Genomic DNA, 18,268 nt, shown 5'->3' on the forward strand with positions numbered 1-18,268 from the left:
CCAGGGAGCCCCCTCCTATCAAGTGGGGGGCAGTATCATCACTCCAGCTCCAGGGGCTCCCCAAACCCAGCCCTGCAGTTCCTGCAGGACACATGTGTGCCCTCCCCCAAGCACGGCATGTTTATCCCACGAGGAACAAACAAACGGGTAGCAAGCCGCTCTGGGAGGGCTTTCTCCTGCTTCCTGGACACAGAGGGAAGCAGCTGTCACCGGGGAAGCTAGGGATTCAGCCTCCAGAATTGTGCAATATTGTGGCGGAGACCCCACTTCCTGCCTGGAGTGAATGGTGGCCTTGACTCCTGAACTGCCCCTCCTAAACAAACCAAGCTGGACAAAGGAGGAGCAAAGCCACATAGGACCCATATGGCCACACTCCGGAGTGCCTTGCCATGTCCAAGGCACTAAGCGTGCTAGGGGCTGTATAGAGAAATGAGTGATTCCTGCCCTGCCACAGTCACATAGATTCACTCTAAGAACAAGGAGATACAAATGGCAAGTGTCTAAGGCAGTATGTAAACTCAGGTCTTCCTGACCCCCAATCTGGGCCCTGTCCACTGTCTCTTGTAGCTCTTACTCCCGGGCTTCTGTAAATATGAAAAGACTCTTTAGAAATGACATGTGATAAATGGGCAAGGGACATGAATAGGCAGTTTTCAGATAAAGAAATCAAAACTATTAATAAGCACATGAAAAAGTGCTCTACATCTCTTATAAGCAGAGAGATGCAAATCAAAACAACTCTGAGGTATCACCTCACACCTAGCAGATTGGCTAACATGACAGCTATGGAAAGTAATGAATGCTGGAGGGGCTGTGGCAAAGTAGGGACATTAATTCATTGCTGGTGGAGTTGTGAACTGATCCAACCATTCTGGAGGGCAATTTGGAACTATGTCCAAAGGGTGATAAAGGACTGTCTGCCCTTTGATCCAGCCAGAGCACTGCTGGGTCTGTACCCCAAAGAGATAATAAGGAAAAGACTTGTACAAGAATATTCATAGCTGCGCTCTTTGTGGTGGCCAAAAATTGGAAAATGAGGGGATGCCCATCAATTGGGGAATGGCTGACCAAATTGTGGTATATGTTGGTGATGGAATACTATTGTGCTAAAAGGAATAATAAAGTGGAGGAATTCCATGGAGACTGGAACAACCTCCAAGAAGTGATGCAGAGCGAGAGGAGCAGAACCAGGAAAACATTGTACACAGAGACTGATACATTGTGGTACAATCGAACGTAATGGACTTCTCCATTAATGGCAATGCAGTGTCCTTGAACAATCTGCAGGGATCTAGGAGAAAAACACTATCCACAAGCAGAAGACAAACTGTGGGAGTAAAAACACTGAGGAAAAGCAACTGCTTGACTACAGGGGTTGAGGAGATATGACTGAGGAGAGACTCTAAATGAACACTCTGGTGCAAATACCAACAACATGGAAATGGGTTTGAATCAAGAACACATGTGATACCCAGTGGAATCGCGCGTTGGCTATGGGAGAGGTGGGGGGGGGGGAGGAAAAGAAAATGATCTTTGTCTCCAATGAACAATATCTGGAAATGACCAAATAAAATAATGTTTAAAAAAAAACCAGAAATGGCATGTGGACCATGGTACATGAAAGGTTGCCACCAACAGAAACTCGGGTCGCATGGTTTCTGCCAACGGGCCCACTTCCTTGGTCCAATTTTTCCTTTGGGCTCTCTCCTACAAATTCTTTCTTCCAGGAGAGTGACACCTCTATCAGGGATGGTTCTAGCCAAGATCACTTCCAAGAAGACAGAGGCGGAACCTCCTCTGCAGAGAAGCCTGGGACTGAGAGGTGGCAACACAGAAAGCCAACCAATTCTCTTCTCGGACCCTGGCCCTCCAAAAGTGTCAACAGATTTTGGCTCAGAGCTAACTTATTTGTGATCGAAAGATGTTTGGAAAGCTTTTCAAAGAGCTGAGAATATAGTAAGGACGTTTTGACTGGGGGGTCTGGCTCACCTGGTCCCAAGGAATTCCTGCGTTGTCTGATTAAGAAGTATTACAATAAATATCGAATATATAATTTAGAACAGTTGACAGCATAGGGAAAACCAAAAACTTGGAGCGAATCCCTCTCAGCAGCTGGATGGATCACTGGCAGTGGATCTTCTATCTGGCTGAGTTTTTTCTCTAAGGCTATTACATTAATGATAAACTCACATCTGTGTAGCATCCCAAAGCTATATGGATCACTTGTGGCTCTGGCTCAAGAAGAAATAGCAAGCATTTATGTAGTGTTGGAAGGTTGGCAAAATGCTTTACAAATGGAATCTCATTTGATCCTCACAGCAACTCTAGGAGAGAGGTTCTATTATCATCCCCATTTTATAAATGAGGAGACTGAGGCAGACAGAGAATGAGTGACTTGCACACTTCACTATTTTCAAGTGCATCTACATGTGTTTGATCCTAGCATCCAAAGGTGTTTCTCTCATCCTAATTTACTTCTCTTCATACCACCTCTACGAGGTAGATGCTAATCTTATTTCATGGAGAGGGAATCATGAAATCCAGCAGTTAATGAATTAGCCCACAAGGGAATTTAGTGGCTTGGTCTGGGAAAGAACCTGACTGTTTGACACCCAGCCTTTTGCTGAAATGACTGCATGATTAGATCTTAAAAGCCATGGAAAACATACAGCAGAACTCAATAAATATGGTATTCAGTAGATATTCCGAAGTTCAGTCCTACTTGTTCGTTTTGGATCTCTACAAGCAAATTTGAGAAGACTTACCTCCATTCTTGCCCACAGTTCGAAAGCATCTCCAGAAAGCCCGTAAGAAGGATGCCCTGTTATGGGGAGTGGCCTGGATGAAGCTAAACTCTCGGAAGAGAATATGCGTCCCCTGGCATACGCTGTTAAAGCTGCGAAGATAAAAACCAAGAGGTCATTGTTTGATGACTCTTCCAGAAGGATGGCTTTTTCCACAGTGGAAAGCAGAGGCCACTCAGAAGAGTTGTCAAGGAACAGGGAAAGTGGCCCTCTAGACTCCCATTTCTAACCCGCAAGCCCAGCTTGGCCCATCCATCCCCTGGTCCCCCCGAGGGAACCAGACGCACATAAGCACATCCCTCTGACAGCTCTGGAGTCCAGCTGGTCTTGGCCCCCCCACCTCTACCTCAGGAAGTTCTAACCAGTCACTGGAGAGTTTTGCAGAGAGAAAACTATCCATCCTTCACTGGATGATACTGGCAGTTGTCTGTTTTTACAGAATACCTCTCTCTCTAGCGTGCCAGGATTTACATTTTCTTCTCTCTGGGTGGCTCCCTGCTGTACCAGCTGCCACAAGCAAAACAAGGTTACTTACAGGTGACATCTAGGGGTCTATCTGTGGCAGGGGATCTGTCATAGACCTCTGACAACAAACCCAGGAAGGAGAGAATAATGTCTAAAGGAGAGACAAATGGTTCCAGGAGGAGATTGGTGGAGAGAAACGAGGCTCCGCAGCAAAGGAACAGGGGTAAAAAGTGGCCCCTAAAATGAGAATATGAGGCAAAGCCCTAGGGCTCAAGTGAGTCATTACTTAAGTTGGGCCCCAGGAAGGGAGGAAAATATACTATAGTCTTTGGGTTCTCTTGCCAAAGTGGGGGAGAAGGCTGGGAAGCACTGGAGCTATCTAAAAATGGAAATTCCACTAGAAAACAGGCAATAATCCAGGAACAGACACTATCAAGAACAGGCTCCAGGCTCCTGAAAATTCTTAAGTCCTCTGGCAAATTCCAGGTAGAGAGAAGCAGAGACTAGGTTGAAGGTAGGTACCAATGGAGAATTCATAGGCTGGTGGGATGTAGAACTGGAAGGGGCTTTAGAAAGCATCTCATTCAGACTCCGTGTTTTTCTGATCAGGAACCCTAGAGTTAGAAGCCGTCCGAGCCGGACCCTCTAACTTCACACCCATGGCGTGTCCAACTGCACCACAGCTGTCACCAGTATGGGCCACGAATTCCAAATGGCAGCTCTTGCCAATATCCCACATAAACTAAAAAAACAAAACAAACCTGGGTTGGAGAATTCAAAGAGACCTCACAGGCTCCTCCTCCCTTCAGAATGAATTCCATGAAAGATGCCCATTTTTGTGTTTTCGAGAGAAGAGAAAGGCTGTCCTTAATGCAGCCGTGGGGGCCGATGGGGTCAATGGCACATCAATATCTACACTCAGGTTTGGAACAATACTCCAAGAGCTCCCCAAACACAATCACAAGGAACAAAAGCAGCTGCTACTATTCTTCTCCCATGGAAAACTGGCAGAGAATGGTTAAGAAAATAGGAGGGCAAAAGGTAAAGGCCAAGAAGTAGGTTAGAAAAAGCATTAAAAAAAGAAAAGAAAATGGAAGCTAAGATGCTCTTTCATGTCGTATGGGTCAAGGCAATCGCCTTAAGAAAAGAAGAATGATTTCAGTATTCCAGAGACTGTTTTCATAAGCCTACAGTCCACTTCAATGTCCATTCTTCATTATCTGCCTTGAGGGCAGCTGATGTCTATGGCGTCTTTTAAATATTAAGTTGGTTGATGAGTTCCCAATGCAATCCTATTGATCCCTTTTAGACAACTCTCTATTTTTCTTCCTCATTGGAATGGTTTCTATTTTCTCAGAATTTGAAAGTTTTCTGTCCCTCCTGGGTGTAGAATCTTATTTCTTGGGATCTTCCCCTATCCTTTCTCACGAAAAATTCTGGAGATGCAGAAAACATCAAGTTTGTAACTTTCTTTCAAGACTAGGCAATACTGGAATGTAGATGTTAATAAATACAAGATAGGCTCTTCAGCCAACTAAGACATACATTTACAAAGTCATACAGTTTGTATTACATCAGTAAATCAATATTTGTTTATTAAACTTTTCTGTGTATTTATGTGTCGTACACTATGTAATCACCTAACGCTGAAATCTCCCATGTTTTTTATAAACTGTTCTCTAAATAACTGTTTAATAATAATAGCAGCTCACATTAACATAGTTCATCTTGTGCTTTTTTCCTCACAAGTTTTTGTGAAGCAGATGGTGCCTGTTTTACAGACAATGAAACTGAGGTTCAGGGCAAGTAACTGACTTGCCCACCATGATCTGGACAAGCTGCCCATGTCCAGTCACTTTCTATTCTACCATTTAGCCCAAGATTGAGAGTTCCTCACTATTGGATGTTGCAACTACTCTGATGTGCTCCATTGGGAAAATTTCTCCAAATTCTAGTTTTGTAGTAACAAACTTCACAGTTCTCTTAATCCTTCAAGCTTTCCCCTTTCTTTTCTCTATGGGTAAATTTACAATCAGAATATTGAATTACAGATTAACATCATAGGGGAGAAATTTAAAAAATCTCCAAAGGGGTTCCCTGTCCATAAGAGAATTAGAGATACCCAAACTTGCATTTCTTTGTTAGTTATCATATTAAATTTATTTAAAACATTCAGCTTTCAAGGTGACAAAGTCTTTTTTAACATTCTAAGAACATTATTTAAAAAATTACATGTAAGATAATTTTGAACATTTTAAAAATTAATTTTTGAGTTCCAAATTCCCCCCTCCCCACTCCTGGAGAAGATAAGCACTTTGATATAGATTATACATGTGTAGTCATGCAAAACATGTTTCCAGATCAGCAACATTGCAAAAGAAAACAGACCAAAACAAACCAAGAAAAATAAAGTTAAAAATAATATGCTTCAATATGTATTCAGACTGCAGTTCTTTCTCTGGAGGTGACTAGCATTTTTCATCACAAATCCTTTGGAATTATCTTAGATCACTGTATTGTTGAGAATAGCTCAGTTATTCAGTTGATCATTGTACAATATTGCTGTTACAGTGTAAACGATTCTCCTGGTTTTGTTCATTTTACATCAATTTGTGTAAATATTTCCAGGTTTTTCTGAAAACACCTTGTGTCATCATTGCTTTCTTTCTTTTTATATCACTTTTTATTATTTTTATTAAGTTTTCATTGCTGTAATTTGGTTTTTTTACACTATAATTTCCCATATTACCCATTGTTTTCCCCAGATGCTATCACATAACAAATAATGCTTTTAAATAATTTTTTTAAGTAAAAGAAGAGGGGAAATTTTAGCACAACTGTTAAATAGATAGGAAACACTTGAAAATATAGACAATGTACCGTAGTTATGGGCCTCTACTCCTGCAGAAAGCATATATTCTTTTGTGCATTCTAATTTGTATAACTTTTCAAATTCTGCTTGATGTTCTCTGAGATAAATGGGTTTACTCACTATTCACTATTTTGGATGGTCTTTTTTGTAATGATTTTAACAGGAAGGATATGAACAAAGAAATGTAAAATAATGGTTACCCTGTCTCTTAAGAGTGATGAGGAAAGTCAGTTCATCATTTCTTATTGCACAACAGTATTCCATCAGAACCACATACCACAATTTGTGCAGCCAGTCTCCATTTGGTGGGCATCCCTTCAATTTCTAATTCTTTGCTGACACAAAAAGAACTGCTCTAAGTATTTCTGTATATATAAGTTCCTTTCCCTCCCTTCCCCCCCAATCTGTTCAGGATACAGACCTATTAGTGGCATTGCTAGGCGAAAGGGTAGGTGCAATCTCATAGTCATTTGCACATTGTTCTAAATTGCTCTCCAGAATGGTTGGATCACTTCACAACTCTACCAATAGTTTGTCAATGTCTTAATATGAAGTGAGGTGGTCCCTCAGAATTGTTTTAATGTGCATTTTTCTAATTAATAGTGATTTAGAGCTACCAAGTCTTATGCTATTCTGATTGTGGCTCCATGCTATTTAAATCATTTCTTTCTGGCTGATGTAATATTTTTTCCTTGACCTAGAAGTTTTAGAATTTGGCTATTATATTCCTGGAATTTTTCATTTTGGGATCTCTTTCAGGAAGTGATCAGTTCTCAATTTCTATTTTACTCTCTGGTTCTAGGCTATCAAGGAAGTTTTCCTTAACAATTTCTTGAAATATGATGTCTAGGCTCTTTTCCTGAACATGGCTTTCAAGTAGTCTCAGTAATTCTTTTTTTCCCCAAACCCTTACCTTTCATCTTGGAATCAATACTGGTATTGGTTCCAAGGCAGAAGAGTGATAAAGGTTAGGCAATGGGGATTAAATGATTTGCCCAGGGTCACACAGCTAGGAAGTGTCTGAGGCCAGATTTGAATCCTGGACCTCCCATCTCTGGGCCTGGCTCTCAATCCACTGGGCCACCTAGGTGCCCTCAGTCTCAGTAATTCTTTTTTTTTTGGTGTTGTTGTTGTTTTGACTTTTTAAACATTATTTTATTTGGTTATTTACAAACATTATTCATTGGAAACAATGATCATTATCTTTTCCTTCCCCCACCCCCCTCCCACCACTTCTCCCATAGCCCGCGCACAATTCCACTGGGTATCACATGTGTTCTTGGTTCGAACCCATTTCTATGTTGTTGGTATTTGCACTGGGATGTTCATTTAGAGTCTCTCCTCAGTCATTTCCTCTCAGCCCCTGTAGTCAAGCAGTTGCTTTTCATCGGTGTTTTTACTCCCACAGTTTATCCTCTGCTTGTGGATAGTGTTTTTTAGATCCCTGCAGATTGTTCAGAGTCAATCTCAGTAATTCTTAAATTATATCTCCTTAATCTCTTTTCCTGGTTAGTTGTTTTTCCAATGAGTTATTTTACATTTTCTTCAATTTTTTTATTCTTTGATTTTGTTTTATTGTTTCTTGATGTCTCCTGGAATCACCAGATTCCATCACATTCTAATTTTTAAGAAATTATTTTCTTCAATGAATTTTTTACCTCCTTTCCCATTTGGCCAATTCTACTTTTTAAAGAGTTGTTTTCTTCAGTGAATTTCTTTTTCTATTTGGCCAAATCTAGTTTTTGAAGGTGTTATTTTCTTGAATATTTTTGTGCCTCCTTTACTAATCTGTTGACTTTTTTTTCATGATTTATTTGCATCACTCCTGTTTCTTTCCCCAATTTTTCCTCTATTTCTCTCATTTGACTTTTTAAATCCTTTTTGAACTCTTATAGGAATTCTTTTGGGACCTATGACCAATTCTTGTTTTTCTTGAGATTTTATATGTAGCTGTACTCTGTTGTCTTCTTCTGAATTTATGTTTTGATCTTTCCTGTCACCATAGTAACTTTATATTATCAGGTTCTTTGTTGCTGTTCTTTGCTCATTTTCCAACCTATTTCTTGACCTTTACCTTTATATTAAAATTGCTATTATGTTATACTATTAGGTTAAATATGTTCCTAGGGTGGAGGGGGAATTGTTCCAAGTTTCAGATCTTTTTGGCTGCTGCTTTCAGAGCTATTTCTGGGGTTCTGCAGGTTTTCAGGATTTCCAATGTGGTATAATCTAGGGAAAGGTGTGGTTACTGCTCTCCTAGCCTGTGTGCTCTTGTCTATGGGTGACTACAAGCACTCTTTTCATCCCAGGAACTGTTATCAGGGTCCCCATTCTCTTGCAGCTGGCAATGCTAGTGTTCTTCCTTGCCTTGGGACTGTGACTCAGAACTACACATTATGCTATAGAATTCAACATAAGGGATTATTTTTTAATTGTTTGGAGAGGAATTTGGGAGAGCTCAGTTGATTCTCTACCTCTACTCCCCCATATTAGCTCCTCCTCAACAAAATCTTCTCATTTAAAATCTTTAATTTTGGTAAGAAATTGAAATAAAAGTTCACTAATTCCTTTTGTTTTGTCATGTTAGTCAGAAAATAAACATTTATCCAGACACTGTTTTAAGCACTAGGATTATGAAAAGAGGCAAAAGACAATCTAATGGAGTAAACAACAAGCAAATAAATATGTGCAAATTTTATACAGAAAAAGGAAATAATTAAAGAGGAAAGACACTAGAATTAAAAGGGTTTAGGAAAGGCTTCTTGTGGAAGATGGACTGTTGGTTGGGACTAGAAGGAAGTCAGTAAGTCAGTAGGCAGAGATGAGGAAGAAAAGTGTTCTAGACAAGGAAGACAGAGAAAATGCCCAGAGCCAAGAAATTGGGTGTTCTGTGGGAGGAACAGCAAGGAGGCCAGTGTTGGGGAGTAAGGTGGGACAAAGGGGTAGATTATCAAGGATTTTGAACACCAAACAGAGGATTTTCTTTTCGATCCTGGAGGTGATAAGGTTAAAAAGTTAGGACAGGTTACATAGATTTGAGAATTATTATCACAGATGGCAATTAAATCCAGGTAATCTGATGAGACCATCAAGTGAAGCAGGATAGAAGGAGAAGAGAAGAGGGTCCAGTACAGGACTCTGTGGGATACCTTCAGTTAGAGAGAATGTGACAGATGAGGATCCAGCAAAGGAAACTGAGAAGGAAAAGTCTGATAGGTAGAGGGAGAACCAGGAGAGAGCAGTGTTCTGAAAACCAAGAGAAAAGAGAGTATCCATGAGGAGGAGGTAACCAACAGTGTCCCAGGCTACAGAGAGGCCTAGGACAACTAGGCCTAAGAAAAAGTTATTGGATTTGGTAACTAAGAGATCACTGGTAACTTCGGAGAGGGCTGTTATAGCAGAATAATGAGGCTGGAAGCTGGATTTTAAGGGGTTAAGAAGTAAGAAGAGAATCTTCTATTATAAATAGCTTTTTCAAGGAATCTGGCCACAAAAGTCAAATGTAGGATGACAGTTAGCAAGGGCAGAAGTGTCAAGGAAGAGTGTTTTGGAGGATGGGGGAGACAGGGGCATATTTGTAGGCATTAAGGATAGAGCCAGAAGGCAAGTAACAGAATGGGGATGATGGAAGGAGCAATCTGTTGGAGGAGGCAATATGGAATGAGATCAATTATAGAGTGGAAGGGTAGGCGTTGCTAAAGAAGGAGGCCACCTCTGTGCGAAGGGGGAGAGAGCGATAGAAGGCATATGAGTGTGATATGAGGGTGCTCGTGGCAAATAGCTTCAATTTTTTCTGTGACATATGAGCCCAGGATATCAGCTAAGAGGGTGGGGTAGGGAGAATCATGGGAAGGATGAAGAGGTTTCAAAGAACTGCTGTGGAGAGCGGGAGCGGGAGTGTGGATAAGGAATGTGGAGAGGGATTGCCTAGTGGCAGTGCCCAGGTGAGATCATGGAACCTAAAGCTGTAGTGGACCCTGTTAGAATGTCTTCATGATTTTCTCCATTTAGGCTGAGGCTTAGTGATGTGCAACAGGGGACATGAGAAGAGGGCCAGGGATTCAAAAACAGAATAATGCAGAGCTGAACTGGTTCAAAGAGGCCAGGATGGGAAGAAGAGAAGAGAGTGGCTGGTGCAGGGAAGATGGCCGAGGGCAGAACTGAAGAGTTGAGAGACTGGAGGTCACAGTAGAGATAAAAAGTATAGTTTGGTAAGGGAAGGTGAAGGGAGAGATGGGAGGCCAACAGAACAGGGTCAAAAAAGAGGATTCTGAAATTCTTGGACATGGAAGGGGTACATTTGTGGGTGACAGCAAGATCAAAGGTATGACCATTCTTGTATGTGACTAGGGCAAAATGCAGGGGTTGGTCAAAGGAAGTGAGGAGGTTGAGGAATTAAGTGGTTAGGGCATTTGGGGATAATCTGGATGACCCCATGGATAGAAGGATAGAGCCAGACCTGGAATCAGGACTACCTGAGTTCTCTATCATGCCTCTATCCCCAACTTCCTCTACTGGAAACTTCAGGGGGTTTTCCCCTTTGGGTGAGACTGAGGACTTTCTCTTGGTTAAGCTAAGATCCCTGGATCCCAGTGAGAGAGCTCCTTCACTGCTGTATATAATCTATATCCACTTACATATATATTGATTTCTGTTCTGCTGCTGATTTAGATAAATGAGTTTTCTTGGCTCTTCACTATGGGTTTATTGGGGAGCTGGTATTTGGTGGGAAAGGAGAGTCAAGCCTTGGATATAGAGCTCAGGGTCCTCTTTCCCCCAATAATAATGGCAAAATGATCAGAAGTTAGACTGAACTTGATATATGTCTTAGAGTAACACTATTTAGAAGAGCAGACAGATATACTTGTAGTCTGGTCCTCTCTCTCTCTCTGAGGAGAGCAGAATGGTGGTTTCTGGCCCTGCTTCTTTCCTAATAAGAATGAAAATTTCCCTTGGAGAAGAGTGGGGAAAGAAGAGACAAGAAATGACTATTCTGCCTCCCTTTGAGTCACACAACAGTCCTTGCCATAGGTGGGAGAGATCCTTGGGGTCTTTCTTACCCTAATGTGGGTCGACCACAAGGTAGGTCTTCATGTCTAAAACTTACTTTCTTTCTTTCTCTTCCTTTTTCTTTCTTTCCTTCTTTTTCTTTCTTTCTCCCTCTCTCCCTTTCTCTCTTTCTTTTTCTCTCTCTTCCTTCCTTTCTCTCTCTCTTTCTTCCTTTCTTTTTCTCTCTCTTTCTCTCTCTCTCTCTCCCTTCCTCCCTCCCTTCCTCCCTTCCTTCCTTCCTTCCTTCCTTCCTTCCTTCCTTCCTTCCTTCCTTCCTTTCTTTCTTTCTTTCTTTCTTTCTTTCTTTCTTTCTTTCTTTCTTTCTTTCTTTCTTTCTTTCTTTCTTTCTTTCTTTCTTTCTTTCTTTCTTTCTTTCTTTCTTTCTTTCTTTCTTCTTTCATCTTTATGAAGCTCCATCCTGCAGTTGAAACTTATGAAGGGGACATATGATTTTGGAGTTACCCAAGAGGCAACCCCACTAGAGCAGCAACAGCCAAATAACAAAGAATAGTAGGAAGGTGTAAGGTGGAAGATTGTTCCTCACCAAAATATCCTATAGGAAAGCCCCCCTTCTCTCTCCACAAGGTGAAGGGAATGGACTAGATTACTTCTAAGGTTCCTTCCACATGGACATCAATGTCACTTTTTTTAGCAGGCTGAGATTTACAGGGGCTCTCATAACTCCTGTAGAATGCAAGGACTTAGGAATCCTTGTCCCTCTGCTGTTGCCATCTGTTTCCTCCTCTCCCTGGGTCATAAGTACATGGTTCTCTCTGTAGGAACCCCTTGAGAGTTTGGCCATTGTTTCTTTATGACTTCCCTTTCTGGGGCTGAGAAGTCTCTGGGGAGGGTTTCATGGATAAACAGACTCTACCTCCACAATGACCACATATGTGATGTTTCTGTTCTTTTTTGTGCTTGGCTAGGCTCTCTCTCAGGGGAACCTTTTAACTTTGGAAGATTATCTGCCTCTTTTAGTAAGGCCCAAATCCCAAGGTAAGGGATAATATGTATGATAACCCTGACCCAATCAAATAAGCTTCAGATTCGAGAACACAAAGATCATTTTCAATGAGATGTGAATGGGTCAATAAGTACCCAGGATAAAGTTGAGATCAAAGTCCCAAATGAGGCATCAATGAGGATGTTCCCACCAATCAAAGTGACATAATTCAAATCCCAAATATAAGCCTGACATCCTTTAACATGACTAAACTGCCCAGGTTTACTATTGGTCCCACCGTCTACAGCTAGATACAGAATTTCCAGGAATTCATTCTAATCCTTTGTTGTGCCCTGGGTTGAATTACATCACATACTGTCCTCTTATTTGCTTTGACAATAAACAGCTTTACTATGTATCCGTTACAGGCAAAACTGGAAAAAGAAATCCCTAAGAAGAGATCTGAGAAAGCCTGATTTTAGCCCATAATTTAACAACACGTTCATACAGAGTCAGTTCCAGTTGGTCCACAGAGATGAAAGGAGAGGCTATACTGTAGTTTAGTTGGTTTATGCAATTCCATTTCTAGTCATTTTTATCAGTTTCGATACAGGCCCCGAAAGCCTGCTTTATCAGACTGGTAGAGGACACAAAGCTGGGAGGGACAGCTAACACACGGAAGGCAGAGTCAGGATCCCCAAAGCCCTTGACAGGCTACAACCTCGGGGTGACACTTTATAGGGATAAACGAAATGTCTTACAATTAGGTTCCAAAAATTGTCTTCCCAAGTACAATCTGAGAAGGCATGCCGAAACAGAACTTGATCTGAAAAAGGATCAAGAGTCTGTTGGGAAAAAGGGATTAGCCTTGCTCTGCCTGGCCGGAGGGCGGTCCCGGGAGCCGGGGAAGAAGATGCAGAGACAAATTTACAGGATGTTTGCAGAAATGTCCCAGCAATTAGAGCTATCAAAAAGTGAAATGGGCTGCCTGGGGAGGTAGGTGATGGGTGTCCTTGCATTAAGGATGCTCACTTTTTGGCTAGGCCAGAGAAGGGAGTCTTGTTCACGGGCAATGACTCCGGGCTCTCCTTCCAGGAATTCCAGCTTTTCTCCTAGATCTCTTCCAGCCTATCTGAGCACTCCTCAGATCTCTTTCCGGATCTTCATCCAGGCCCTGCTGAAGGTGAGAATGCCCCGGGCTCCTGTGGTGGGCCGTCTTCTCTTCTTCCTCTGAATATAGTTGTCTGTATAGCCTCTCTCGCTCCTGGAGAACAGCCGTTGGCTTTTCTCAGCATCTCCCGGGCTTAGCAAGTTACCTGGTACACAGCAGATGCTGGATTCTTATCAGATGCTAGCGGGCACCTCACCCACCCCCATCACCAGAGATCTGCTTTGTCTACAGCTAACTGACTCGACGGTGAACGTGGCCTATTTCCCCAGGAGGACCTACGGTCCTTAAAGGCAGGGCCTGCCCCCTGTGTCCCCAGGACCCAGGAGAGGACCGCACAGGGCAGGTACTTAACAAGTGGTTACTGCCTGACTGCTGAGGTCCCCTCGAACACTGGGGTGCTATAGTTGGTGACCATTGGGGCTGCCTGGGCTAGAAACATTCCCCCAGAACCACTGTGCTGTGGTCAGACCGTGTCTGGAATGCGTGGAAGCACACTGGACTGAAACACGGATAAGCTCGGAAGCGTTCAGAGGAGGGCGCCCACAAGAACATGCCCTGCTCATCTCGGAACTGGAATGAGAATCGGAATAATTGGCAAGTTTGGCCTTGGAGTACCGAATGGAGCGGGGCAGAAAGGAGCAGCTCCTCAAGAGGACAAAGCAAACACTCTCTGAACACCCCAAGAGGCACCTCTAGATACCGACATCAGCAGATGGTCAATGTCCCCGTGAGATGGACTATCTTCTTTGCAGCCAAAGGGGGAGAAGCTCTCTACAGTCAGTTGATACAAGACTTGGAGCCGACTAATGCTCGGATCATGAGCTTCTTAGCACAAAATTCAGACTCAAATTGAAGAAAGTAGCAAAAAGCATCAGACCACATGGTAGACCTAAATAATATGCCTTATGAATATGAAGCAAAAGTGACCAGTATTTAGGGATTCATCTGGCAGACAGAATGCCTGAAAAACTCCGGACAGCTTGCTGCGGTCCATGGGGTCACAAAGAGTCAACAAAGGGCTCCCAGAAGAGATTTAGGAAGGCCATGGTAGCTGTCTTTAGGTAGTAGAGATGTATCATCTGGAAGAAGGATCAGACTTGCTCTGCTGGGTTCCAGAAGTCAGAAATAGGAGCAATGAGTATCAGGAAAAGCTTTCTGAAAATGAGAGCTTTCCCCCAGGGGAGTGGGCTGTTTCTGGAAGTGGTGGGTTCTCCATTACTAGAGATCTTCCAGCAAAGACTGGAGGGCCATTTGCCATGGAAGTTGGGGAGACAATTACATTAGGTGACCTTTGAGTTCCCTTCCAGCCCTGAGATTGTTAGTGACTCTAAAGATATTTAGGGGCTTCAAAATTACCCCTTTGGCAAAGAACTCAAAAGGGATGAGTCCCCCCAGTCACTGTCTAGGGAAGTAAGTAGAGAAGTTATAATTTAGCAGTACATCTCTGGTTCCTAATTCTGGTAACAGCAGCAAAAATGTCTCATTAGATCACTTAATAATACCTTAAGCATTGGTGTTTCATGCTAAGATTTTTCTGCTTGACTGAATAATCCCTAGTAGCAGGACTGGTTTTCAGAACACGACATCAACGAGATTGAATTCTAGAAGAGTAAAGACTTCTAGCTGTTGTGCCAGGCCCCCTAGAATTGGGGCAGGGTTGGGGGGGGAACCCAGCAGTGGATTTAATTTTATTTCCTTCATCTTACTCTTAGCTATCTTTTTATAGAAAACCCTGTAAAGGAATCTCCCAGAATATCACTGTTGTTCAGCCTATGAGGATGTCCTAATATGGAGCTAACTTGAGGCAAAGGAAGCATCATCTGTAGGGGTGCTCCATATCCATAGTCCTCCTCACCTGCAAAGCAGGGTGCAACCACAAGCATCACACTGGAGAATTACAATCACATAATGCTCAGACATTGTGCAGGTTTTTTTTTTCCTGGTTCTGCTTGCTTCCCTTTTCATCAGTTCATATTTTCTCCTTACTTCCCTGAAGTCTTCTTATGAATTTCTTTAGCCAAGTAATATTCCAATGGTGTGATTCTTTTCTGTCTTTACATGCCATAACAGCTTTTATCTACTTTACTGTCAGTCACATCATTTCACACTTCCTTCTAATTTCTTGTCAGTTCTCCAGCTTAGCTTCTTTCAGTGACTGCTGATGATTACATTTCAGGTTCTCCCTACACATTTTTAAACTCTGTTTTACATTATTTTTTCCCAGATGTGCTAGCTAAAATTTTTTGGGCTTAAATTTTTGTTTGTTTGTTTGTTTTTGCTCATTGGCTTGTTTACATCTTCTTGTGTTTTCTTTTGTCTTTACTGGGATTCCCTAAACTTTCCTATTAGATTCACCTATAAATTTCATTTAAAATTCAACACTTCTCTTCCTATCCTCCACAAAAGAGTATGAACCCTGAGTTTGCTCATAGCATAGCAGAAGCCAGTAACTGGTTCTCAGGCCACAGGACTCTGTTCTTATTTTAACCAATTTAGAATCTTGGCAAAAAAGGTTCCAGAACAATCATATCAAATGGTACGTATTTGGAGACTAAGACTGAACAATTACTGTCTCCTGTTGGTTGACTTGGACTTAGCTAGTCATTCAAAAGAATAAGAAAACTTAAAAGTTTGGTGTTGAGGGATTGCACACCAGCATTCTTTGTAAACCTCTCCTCTCATGCTATTTCTACATCCATTCTCCCCTAGATATTTCCTAACTTCCTATCTTTTAGCCCATGGCTATTATTATTTTGAGTCATTCTTTGTTGGGCACTTCTTTGGACATTTGGGCTTTATGTCTAAAGTCTACTCCAATTTTGATTCAATAACTTGGCCCACTCCTCTTTTTGGTCTTCTCTTAAGTGTGCTTCCTTTCTAGTTTATCCTTGTCAATGAAATTTAGGATCCTGAAATCATACATTTAGAGCTAAAAGAAAGATGTCATAAAGTCCAAGTCTCCCATTTTACAGATGATGAAACTGAGACTCCAGTGGGTAAGTGACTTGCCCAAGATAGTAATATCAGAGGCAGGAATGGAACCCAGGTCCTTAAAATCCTAAACCCAAAACAACAAACCAACAAACATTCACTGAGGGATTACTGTAAGTCAGGCATTGTGTTAAACACTGAAGAAAGAAGGAAAAACAAAAGTCTCTGCCCTTGAGGGGCTCACAATTTAATGAGGGAGACAGTAGAGAAACAACTATGTTCATACAAGATACATATAGGGAACAAAGGAGGAAATCTCAATGGAAAAACACTAGCAGAAGAGGGGGAGCAAGAAAGGTTTCTTGAAGAAAGCAAGATTTCACTGGGACTGGTTATGTTATGTTTTGATGCTCTAAAAAGATAAATGAAAAGAGAGGGAATAAGGAATACATTGGGGGAAATTATTTTACATAATGAGAGTATATAAATAAAGTATATAAATACAACAAGGAAGAGGGACTAGGGGGAAGGAGCACACAGCTCTTGAATCTCACTGTCGTCTGAAATTTATCAAAGAATACACATATACACAGGACTGGGGAAAGGAATACATTTCATCCAACAGGAAACAAGAGGGCAAAAAGGGTTAGGAAAAGAGGGGAAAATAAGAGAGAGATTTGATTAAAGGAAAGATTAGACAGAAGCAAAACAAACTCTTAAAATGTGGGCAAGAAACAGAGAAGTAAAAGTATAAGAGGATAGGATGGAAGGATATATAAAAATTAATAATCACATCAGTGAATGTGAATGGAATGAACTCACTCATAAAATGGAAAAGGTCAAAAGAATGGATTAGAAACCACAATTCAACATGTTGAAAAGAAAAACACTTGAAACAGAAAAATATACAAAGATTTAAAATGAGGTGCTAGGGCAGACTTTTTTATTATAGTTCAGTTGAAATAAAAAAGGCAGAGATAACAATCATAAATGCAGAAAAAGCAACAGTAAAAGCAAACCTAATTAAAAGAAATAAACAAAGAAATTGCATTCTGATAAAAGATGCCAGTGACAACGAATATCAATAGTAAACATATATGTACCAAATGACATAACATCTAAATTCTTGAAGGAAAACTTAAATGAGTTATAGGGAGAAATAATAAAATTATACTAATAGTGGACCAGGCCCAGATAATGCTAACCAAAAATTAAACTAAAAAGAAATTAAGTACCTAAATAGAATTTTAGAGAAAAGTTAGATTTGATAGCTCTCTGGAGAATACTGAAAGAGAAAAGAAAAGAGTATATTGACTTCTCATTCATTCACCTCAACAAAAATTGACCATGTTAGAGCATAAAAACCTCACAAATACAGAGAAGTTGAAGTACTAAACACATAATTTTTTTTAGAACACAGTGATTAAACTCAATAAGGAGTCTATGAAGCAAAGATTAAAACTAATTGGAGGGGCAGGTAGGTGGTTCAGTGGATAGAAAGCCAGGCCTGGAGCAGGAAGTCCTAAGTTCAAATCTGATCTCAGGTACTTCCTAGCTGTGTGACCCTGAACAAATCACTTAACAGTAATACAACATGCCAAAATATTGGGGATGCATCAAATACCTACATGAAAATTTATATCTCTTTCATCAATAAAAGACAGAAAGAACAAATCAATGATTTGGTCATGCAGCAATAAAAACAGCAGCAAAAAAAAAAAAACAACACTAAAAAATTAAGAACCTCCAATTAAACACCAAACAGAAATCCTGAAAATCAAAAAAGAGATGAATTGAGAGAAAAAATCCAGTTAAACTAATAAGGAAAATTAGAAGCTGGTTTTAAAAACAAGTCAATAAAGTGGATAAGCCATTAGCAGACAATTTAAAAAAAAAGAAGGAAAACCAAATTACCAGTAGTGAAAATGATGAATTCACAACAAAGAAGAAATTTTAAAAAATTATTAGGAATAATTTTGCCCAATTATATGCCAATAAAATTGACAATCTAAAAAAAAGGGTGAATATTTTTT

General features: G+C 40.9%; 1 protein-coding gene across 3 annotated transcripts in view; it reads right to left on the reverse strand.

Annotated features, from left to right (window-relative positions):
• The window catches only part of CSTPP1 (centriolar satellite-associated tubulin polyglutamylase complex regulator 1), a 173,384-nt gene that overhangs the window by 64,026 nt on the left and 91,090 nt on the right, over positions 1 to 18,268 (reverse strand). For all 3 annotated transcript variants that reach the window (XM_007497407.3, XM_007497406.3, XM_001370007.4), the window contains exon 3: positions 2,766 to 2,896. In XM_007497407.3, coding sequence (XP_007497469.1) covers positions 2,766 to 2,896 — 131 coding nt within the window. The remainder of the gene's footprint in view (positions 1 to 2,765; positions 2,897 to 18,268) is intronic.

Source organism: Monodelphis domestica, chromosome 6 (assembly GCF_027887165.1).
Source record: "Monodelphis domestica isolate mMonDom1 chromosome 6, mMonDom1.pri, whole genome shotgun sequence".
NCBI lineage: Eukaryota > Metazoa > Chordata > Mammalia > Didelphimorphia > Didelphidae > Monodelphis > Monodelphis domestica.